At 38.9% G+C, this 10,116-nt stretch overlaps 1 protein-coding gene across 1 annotated transcript in view; it reads right to left on the reverse strand.

Annotated features, from left to right (window-relative positions):
* LOC131430517 (uncharacterized) overlaps positions 1–9,652 on the reverse strand; it is a 20,728-nt gene extending 11,076 nt beyond the window's left edge. The window contains exons 1-2 of the mRNA XM_058595568.1: positions 9,310–9,652; positions 183–979 (exon numbers count right to left, since the gene is read on the reverse strand). Coding sequence (XP_058451551.1) covers positions 183–979; positions 9,310–9,551 — 1,039 coding nt within the window. The 5' untranslated portion in view covers positions 9,552–9,652. The remainder of the gene's footprint in view (positions 1–182; positions 980–9,309) is intronic.
* Positions 9,653–10,116: the final 464 nt, after the last annotated feature.

The following is a 10,116-nucleotide window of genomic DNA, read 5'->3' on the forward strand; positions in this document are numbered from 1 at the left end:
TAGTCAATTACACTTTCTTACTTGGAAGAGAACGTAAACGAAGTGAAGTGGAATGAAGAGGAATTGACCTTGTTATTCTCATTGGCCAATTTATAGATAATGCAGGTATGACAAGTCGACAACGCATTAAACAGACAGCAGATTGAATAAATAACTGGCAACACTGGTCGATTACTACTCACCACTTGGTTGATCCGCATGCACGATAAAGTCATATCGCTCACCGGATGTGGATATTAGCGTATTCACAACGATGGGTTGCAGATGGAACGAATCGCTGGCAATTATCTCTAGCGTATGGTTGAGAATCTGCAGCTCTAGTGGACAGACGTGACTGGCGGCATTGATGAAACGGAACCGATAGCGGCCACCCTTACGTACGCGGAAAACTTCCAGCGGGACGCTTGTTCTGTTACCGTTTGCCTTGGTGAATGTGCCCTTGCCATTGATTAGCACGTTGATTGGGAGTATGCCGTCCCCCGAGGGCAACCCCGGCATGAACATTTCCCCGTCCTCGTGCATCCAATCGGACGCGAGTATCGTATGTTCGGGCATGTCGAAATCATACCGGAAGGAATTCGGATCGTTTGCCTCCGGTTGTCGGATGATCATGGCTCCGTAATGACCATTCACTTTATGGTGACCGGAGTGTGAATGATAGAACTGAGTTCCCGGTTCGGTGGCCCAAAATGCGTACCGGAAGGTGCTCATAAAATCGATGGGGCACTGCGTTATAAATGGAACCCCATCCATATGGGGCGTTTCCCGTTGGTGCAGTCCATGCCAATGCATCGTGGCTGCCGTACCACCCATCGCATTAGTCATGTCAATTACGATTAGGTCATTTTGACAAACCTGCAAAATCGGCCCGGGAATCTGACGGTTGATCGACATTACGCCCCGTTCAATGCCGTCCGCCGTTATGCAGCCATGATGATTGCAGTCTGCGTGGTTGTCTTTACTGCACTTTTTGCAGGCCCTGAAAACAGAAAAAAAGATTTGGTTATTATTTATCCCACAAATGACATGAAATTCTCCGTCATTGTAGTTTATGAAATTCTCCGTGAAGAAATAATTTTATTTTGAAATTGTTTCAATCTGCCGATTAGTACAATAATACTTTTCTCGTACATGAAATGCAGATATATTTTGGCTAAACCGATTTTAACAAGCTTAGGCTCGTTTGAAAGCTACTATTAGGCCATTGATCAAGTTCGAAGATCAAATTATTGCGACTTTGGGTTCCAGAGATATAATGATAAAGACTGTCCCAGAAAGTATGGACGCAACCAAAAACCGCTGCCATTTCGCAATGGTTCAAAATCTGTCAATTCTCATGGCTGCGTCCTGTTGTTTACACTTTTCTCTAACCACTTGTGCAGTTGTTTATTCGTTTTCATTAGTTTGTTTCGAAATGCGTGGACTTTCAGCAGAACAACGTCGAAAAATTGTTTACAAATGGTGCACAGAACGCGGACTGTCACTGAGAAAGATAGCAAAAATGGAAGGAGTAAGTGAAAAAGCCGTGCGAAATGCAATCAGGAAGTCCAGCTAACCCTCAGTTGGATAAACGTATACTGAAGGCGTTCGAGCAAAAGAAGGAGGTTTCAGTTCGGGATGTGTCCAAAAAAAATGGGGACCTCGAAGTCAAATGTTCTTCGTGCTAAAGAACGTTTGAATCTTCGAACCTATAAGAAGCAGAAACAATCAAAGCGTAGTCCGAAGCAAGAAGCATCGATCAGGCCGAGGGTTCGAAAGCTGTACAATACGTTTCTTGCTGGAAATTTGAACTGCATAATCATGGACGACGAAACCTACGCGAAACTCGATTACAAATCCTTGCCGAGACAATAATATTATACGGTGCGAGAAGGGCAAGTGTTAAACCAGTCCGAGACATCGATTGAAGTCGAAAAATTTGGTAAGAAAGCTATGGTCTGGCAAGCAATTTATAGCTGCGGTAAGATTTCGAAACCCTTCATCACCACTGCTTGAATGAACAGCGGAGGAATGTTTACAAAAACGACTTCTACCCATGATTCGAAGCCACAAGGATCCTCTTGTCTTCTGGCAAGATTTGGCTTCTTGCCACTACTCGAAATCAACGGTAGAAAGGTAAACTACCAAAAATGTCACTTTCGTCCCAAAAGACATGAATTCACCAAATTGCCCACAACTTCGACCAATTGAGGAATTTTGGGCATTAACGAAGGCACATCTTAAGAAACATGTCTCGGCAGCCGAAACCATTCAGCAGTTCAAAAAAGATGGGAAAAAAGTGTCAAAACTTGTCGCCAAGAATATATTATCAGTATATCGAATAAAATTTGAATATCTAACACTTGTGAATTATTTACAGCGAAATCAAAGTGCGTCCATACTTTCTGGGACAGTCTTTATAAGTGACGTAACCGACAAAACACGTTTTTTTTCAAATAAAATTTTATTGGGCTCATTCGTTTTAGCTTTGTGGGAAGAAGTTCCATGGTGTCTGCGAGTAGTCGATGCCCTATCGAAACTCTGGGAGGAATGTAGATGGAAGCTATACATAGATCTTTGATTTTAATATTGATTTGGCAAGCAACAACTTCAATTCCTGGTATCGAGGGGAGATTAATTCTATAAAATTTTGATTCCTAAGAGTACCCCTCCATAAGAGTCGTCCCGCTCCAGGCGAATAATATTGTGGAAGTCTAAGGTAATGTTAGAAGTAAGCCATGTTTTACACAGGCAAAATGCATCGCAGTTACGAGTATTTAGCAGGTATTTACAAGAATCAAGTTTTGGGATGATACTTCTGCAATTTCACTGGACTACAGTGATAATACCCTCGATTTCTAATGATAAATTAGCCATCGAGTGATACGATCGCTGAGAGGATAGGACATTCAGGCATCTGTTTTAAAAATGTTCTGACTGTAGGTATCAAAGCAGTTAAAAGATTTCTAAGAGGATCAGTAATATTGAAGGCTGTTAGTATCCAGTCCACGATATCAGAGAATCTCAGCAATCCAGATTTTGTCTGATTTGCTTGCTGTGATTTGGGGTTATTAGGGTGTTTTGGTACCCCTGGAAGTGCTGGATACTCCATATTATAGTGTCCCAAACCTGGTGGAATTTGCTTCGGTTCAGAGTCAGCACTTTTCGTTTCTTTTTGATTATTCTACGATGAAGACAGTCTAACGCCTTTACGCGGAAGCTTGGGAGAGGCCGAATTTGGTCTTTTCCTGCTTCCTCCAGGTAATGGTAAGATGTTCCTTCGCCGGGGTCGTCAGAGCTACCTTCATCAACTGACAAGAGAGATATTTTATTCATATTTTTTAGTACGGGAGTACAGGAGTCTCCCGCACTTGAAATAATAACGAAAAAAAAAAGGTGAAAAATGAAATATACAAATAGTAAAAGTAAATAGAAAAAGTACTTAACAGTATGAGCCGCCAGTCTGTTAGGTGAGTTGATCCTTCACTCCTCCATTGTGGATCAGTTTGACCTTGACTCAGGATTGTTACTCCATTTACGAACACTTTTTTTACGTTACCTCTTTTTACGTAACTCTTTTTACGAACCAAATCCCAAATAACGTAACCTTTTTACCTTTTTTTATAAATATAAAAAATAGGTATAGAATTCGCTCAAACTTTCGAAAAATTTTCCGAGGCCCGAAGGGCCGAATGTCATATACCAATCGATTCAGCTCGACGAACTGAGCAAATGTCTGTGTGTGTGTGTGTGTGTGTGTGTGTATGTGTGTGTGTCTGTATGTGTGTTGTCAACTAAGAGGTCGAGATCTCAGAGATGGCTGGACCGATTTTGATCAAACTAGTCGCAAATGAAAGGTCTCCCCGTCACCCAGAACGCTATTGAATGGTTTTGAGATCGGATGTTTACTTTTTGAGTTATACGGAGTTTTATGTCAAATTTTTCAGTTTTTTGACAGTATCTGTCACATTTGACCTTGAAAACAGAATATGTTTCCAGACTTAGATTTCGCTCGGTAATACCTATCCAACAAGCCATAGATTGTTAAAATCCGTCCATTTTTAACGGAGATATCGATATTTTTGTTTAAGCCTTATTCCAGTAGAAGGAATTTTGAGCGCTGTATGAAAAAGCAATGCTTGGGAGCAACATGAAACACGATTTTTTATACTGTTACATATAATTGTTTCTAAGTACCAAAAAGACTGTGTACAGCATCCTTTTTTATGACAATTTGCCTCGGACCAATTTTTGCACGGTTTATTTTTGGCAACATAATCTTTCGAATATGGCATATGTAAACCAGATGATACCAGCATTATCGAGTTGGAAGTAATTCCATAATTATATTGATTTAAACTATTTACAGCAATAAATGCTGGAAGAACATGACTTCCATATACCATACGACTCAGTTCGTCGAGATCAGCAAATGCGTGTGTGACAAATAATATCACTCAATTTTCTCGGAGATGGTTAAACCGTTTTCTACAAACTCAGATTCATATGAAAAGTCGTATACTCCCAAACAAGGTTCCTGAATTACGTTTGGATCCGACTTCTGATTGCGGAACCACAGGATGATATGTGAAACGAAATTAAAATAATGCAATTAATTTTTCTCGTAGATGGCCGAACCGATCTAAGATTCAAATGAAATCTAAGAATCATCTATGATTCAAATGAGAGGTTTTAAAATCCTATAAAACCTCTTACTTTTTAGTCAGATCCGACTTCTGATTTAGAAAATGCAGGGTGATTAGTATAAAAATGTCCATTTTACATAAATTAAGCAGGTTTATCGGGTTTGCAGATTTGGATAGTCGATTACCAAATAAATTTATTTCAGTTTGAACGGTATTCGTTTTTGGATTCGGAATGTACCCCCAAATTTTAATTCGCACTACAATTTCTCAAAGATGTCTACACACTCCTCAGGTGAATTTAACTGATTTCGGCTACACCGATTTTAGAATTCCGATTCCAGTATCGAATCGATTCTCAAAGCTCAATCATTTTCTCAAAAAAGACCAAATCGAACTTCAAAAACCAATATTACAGGACTTAAGGTCCCATACAAAATCGGTGAATTTTATCCGATTCTGGAATTACAGATGATGAGTTTATAAATTTCATGTAAATTGTTTGGCGTAATAATTTATGGCAATTCGAATCATTTTGGGCTATGCTAATTCCTGAATACCGGCTCTGGAAGTACCATAAATAATGACGAAAAACTCTAAAGTGGAACTTACTTCGACATCTCATGGAATGTTCAATCGATTGTCACACGCTAAGATTGAAATTCGATATGTTTTGCAGTTTTGGCATTACAGGGTAATGAGTGATTAAAATCTCAATTTGCCGTTTAAAACGACGATAGTTAAAACAATGTCATGGGAACTAAAACACCTAAGAATATCCATGCAAAAACACATGCGTATTGATAAAAAAAGGTATCATCTCACTGCTAGGTGGATTAATCACGTTTTTTACGAACCAAATCCCAAATAACGTAACCTTTTTTTACGAACCAAATCCCAAATAACGTAAACTTTTTTAACGAACTTACTTCGTCGGAAATTACTACAATATGGGTATTTTCGGAACGGATTGGATGAGTAGATGTCGGAAAACGATGTTTGAAGTGGTTTGGAAATCCAAGATGGCGACTTCCGGTTTATCGATATTCATTAACAACCTTTACAATGTGGATATTTTCGGAACAGGAATCATGAGCAGATGTCGGAAAACCATGTTTGAGGTGGTTCTGAAATTCAAGATGGCGACCTCCGGTCTTTTAATATTCCTTGTAAACCCTTACAATATTAGTATTTCCGAATGTCAGAAAACGATGCGTCAGATTAGATGTCGGAAAACGATGCGTCTTCCGGTTTCTTGATATTCCTTGATAACTCTTACACTATGGGTATTTTCGAAAAGGATTTGATGTGGTGCCATAAAAACGATGTTTATGATCGTTCTGAATCCAAGATGATCACTTCTGCTCTATGGGTCAATCCCAATATGGATATTTGCAGAACAGATTTGGTGTGTAGGTACCAAAAAAAAAAGATGTTTGTGATCGTTTTGAAATCTAATTCTTTCCGAAAATACCCACATTGTAAGGGTTTTCAAGAAATATCAAGAAACCGGAAGTCGCCATCTTGAATTTCAGAACCACCTCAAATATCGTTTTCCGCCATCTACTCATCAATCCCGTTTCGAAAATACCCACATTGCAAGTGTTTTTAATGAATATCTATAAACCGGAAGTCGCCATCTTAGATTTCCGAACCACCTTAAACATTGTTTTCCGTCAACTACTCATCAATTCCGGTCCGAAAATACTCACATTGTAAGGGTGTTTAAGGAATATCGATAAACCGGAAGTCGCCATCTTGGATTTTGAACCGACCCCAAACATCATTTTCTTACGCCCACTTATCACATCCGTTCCGAAAATGGCCATGTGATTGGGGGTTTCCACATTCATTACACAAAACTTTTTTTACGAACCAAATCCCAAATAACGTAAACTCTTTTTCCCAACTAAATCCCAAATAACGTAAACTTTTTCTACGAACTACCTCCATTTACGAACCCCCGTTTAGTTCGTAAATGGAGGTTTCGGTGTATTATATGAAATTTCCGAAATTGATTTTTTTGTTGATGCCAAACGTCTTAGTATTGCATGAAACGTTGAGATTTAGTGTCATCTCAAAAATATTTTGTTTTGAAAAAATCGACTTTCTGGGACTTTTTTTTCAAGATGACACTAAATTTCGACGTTTTATGCAATTCTAAGACTTTTGGCATCAAACTTTTTTATTCGATTTCGGAAATTTCATGTACTAAACCCCCCACTCACCCCCCCAATGGTGATTTTTCACGATCTATGAAAATTCCACTAAGTGGACTAAGAAGGGTTTTGCCTTTCTCTATAGAAAGGTATTGGAATTGCTGGAAAAACCGCCTTTCGAACGGAGCCTCGGAGACCCATAGTGTTATATACCATTCGACTCAGTTCGACGAAATCGGAAAATGTCTGCATGTGTGTGTGTCAAATAATCTCACTCTTTTTTTTTGGAGATGGCTGAACCGATTTCGACAAACTTAGATTCAAATGAAAGGTCTTACAGTCTCATACGGAATTCCTGAATTTCATCCGCATCCGACTTCCGGTTCCGAAGTTATAGGGTAAAGTGTGTTCAATATTGCACACCGTCACTTAAACTGGCGGAACAAAACACGTAACAAATTTTCTAAACTGACCCCAAACTACACAAATCGATAGCCATTATCGGTAGGCAACTAAACAAACCGATTCCGGCTATCCTGGTTCCCGGTCTCCGGTTCCGAAAGTACCCGTAATAAGGGTAATACCTTATGATAAAAAAGAACCGGAATTTTCATTTGAAAATTCCCCCGCCTGTCCAATCGGTAAACTTTTATTCTCTCAACGTTGGCAACACTTTTATACACATTCTGTCAAATTTTGACGCAAATCGTACGATTAGTTTTTGTTTGGCGTCCATACAAAGAAGTTGAAAAATTTTCGTGTGGCGATTTTATAATGGATGGTTTCGCCTCGCCTTTGAAGCGCCATTCGGTCGATTGTTGTGCGGTTTCGACGTCATATTCATAGATCCACACCTCATCACCAGTTATGATGAATTCGATGAATGTGGAGTCACTATCTGCGTTGGAAATCATTTCTTTGGCCTCATCAACACGACGCTATTTTTGAATGAAATTCAGCTTTTTTGGCACCAGCCGAGAAGCGACGCGTTTCAAACCCAAAACATCAGTTAAAATGTGTTCGGCTGATCCATAAGAGATGCCCAACAACACAGCAATATCTCTAATCGGTACAAAACGATTTTGCAACACGATTTGCTTCGCCGATTCAATGTTTTCTTCAATAACAGATGTTGTTGGGCGGCCAGGGATCTCATCATGATCCAAGCTTGTACGACTACCTTTGAAGCGTTTATACCACTCGTATGCCTGTGTTTTTCCTAGACACGATTCACCAAAGGCCTCTTCTAACATTTTCAACGTTTCGGAACACTTAAATCCATTTACAACACAAAATTTGATGCTCGCACGTTGTTCTAAATTTTCATCCATTATAAAAATTGCCACACGAAAATTTTTCAACTCCTTTGTATAGACGCCAAACAAAAAACTAATCGTACGATATGCGTCAAAATTTGACAGAATGTGGATAAAAGCGTTTCCAACGTTGAGAGAATGAAAGTTTACCGATTGGACAAGCGCGGGAATTTTAAATTGAAAATTCCGGTTCTTTTTTTATCATAAGGTATATTGCAAAATGGATTTCACTCAATTTTCTCAGCGATGGATTGACCGATTTTCACAAACTCTCGCTCTCGGCGAAACAAAAACCGTAAAAAAAATCTAAACTGGATTCAAAACCGTTATTCCCAATCTTAGGGTTCAATGAAAGGTCTTATGGTCCTACCAAAAATTACTGCATATTTTCTGGTACAACAAAAATTTGAATCGTCGTTTAGAGTACGATGGAAAATCGTATAAAATCTTCAAAATTTAAATAAAAACTAGTAGAATTTGTACGTCATGTTGGTGGCCGTACGAACCGTCTTCGATTATAGCGGTTCTCAGGTGCCGGTGCTGGGAGTGCATATAATAGTGAACCCACTTCGTTTTCTAATGGATGGCATAACCGATCAGAGAACTGTTTCATTCTTCATGTTATACTAGTAAATGCACAAGCAATCCCTTGGTTTCTTTCAAAAATCGAAGAGAAACATTTTGAATAGAATATCACAGTATTTTATATGAGAAAGGCATCATTACACCACTAGGTGGATTAAAAAGGGTTTTTTCTCTAGAAGTTATGGTAAAACGAAATGTTTTCGTCACTTTTTCATACCATAATCATAATCTTTATCAAATGAACATATTTGAATGAAACTTTCACAGATCACTGATAATACAATACACTTAAACTTAGTGCATAAAATTTACGAAACAAAATTTTGTTTCCATAATCATTCAATACAATTTTTGAAAGCAGTTTTTTGTTTTCAATGTTACGAGCCTTTGAAAAATCGTCGAAAGAATTTCATAATACAATAAAGCAGCGAGGAATCTGAATCTGTTCATTGGAAAATTCCATGAGAGGTAAAATTACTTGTTAAAGTATAATTCTATTAAGAACAGAATCACTCTGACATCAAACTGTATTTCCTAACCAAACTGGCAGAGGTTAATTGACCAAAGATCCTCGAGTGCTATCCTTTCTGTACGCTATTAACTAACTGATTTGAAAACGGTACTCACGCTCCCATCGACTGGTAGTGCTCCAGTGTCCACTTGAAGTAGCACACGCGAGGTTTCGTTTCGTCACATTGCCGCAAGCACAACTCTCCGGGAAATGCTTCTAAATCTATTGGTACGGATTGGTTCCGGAACAGTCGCTGGAAATTGCTGATCCGATGGGAATCACACGCGGCAGTATTTGCGAGACTTATTAGTGCAAAGGCGAGCAAGTGAGCCACTCGAACGGCGCTAGTGAAAGTCATTCTTATCTATTTCTATTTACGTGTGGTGGAACTAGCCGAGATGAAATCTGTTACTGGAGTGTTCTAGAGTGGACGCTCGGGCTGCACTATTTCATCTGCGGTTAGATGGTTACTAATGTCGGTCAAACAGTACCGGGGCCAATTTATATCGTAACGGTGGGATTCACTGGCCCGTCGGTGTATCGCATTTGAAGGATTAGGAACATACTCGACATACTTGTTATCGTATACTTAAGATGTTCGTAATATCGCGCCATTGAATGAATGGTGCTTGAACTCCTTGTGGTAGGTGTTCTATATCATGTTAAGGGGCATCCAATAATTACTTTGAGAAGAGATTTAGAAATTGTTATCTCTCTTTGCAATTGATTGTCACACTTCGTCTCAGTTTATGTGATCGATATGTTTCAGTGCATTCGAATGCGTCGAACAATAGCCAATGCATATCAAGTTCGTCATTGTCATTTAAATGGGGAAATATTATGCTACTAATGTGAAAAATAATAGCAAGTATTTATCATATTTCTATCTACTGATTAATTTTGGGTTCCTTCTAACATTATTT

Source organism: Malaya genurostris, chromosome 2 (genome assembly GCF_030247185.1).
Source record: "Malaya genurostris strain Urasoe2022 chromosome 2, Malgen_1.1, whole genome shotgun sequence".
Taxonomy (NCBI): domain Eukaryota; kingdom Metazoa; phylum Arthropoda; class Insecta; order Diptera; family Culicidae; genus Malaya; species Malaya genurostris.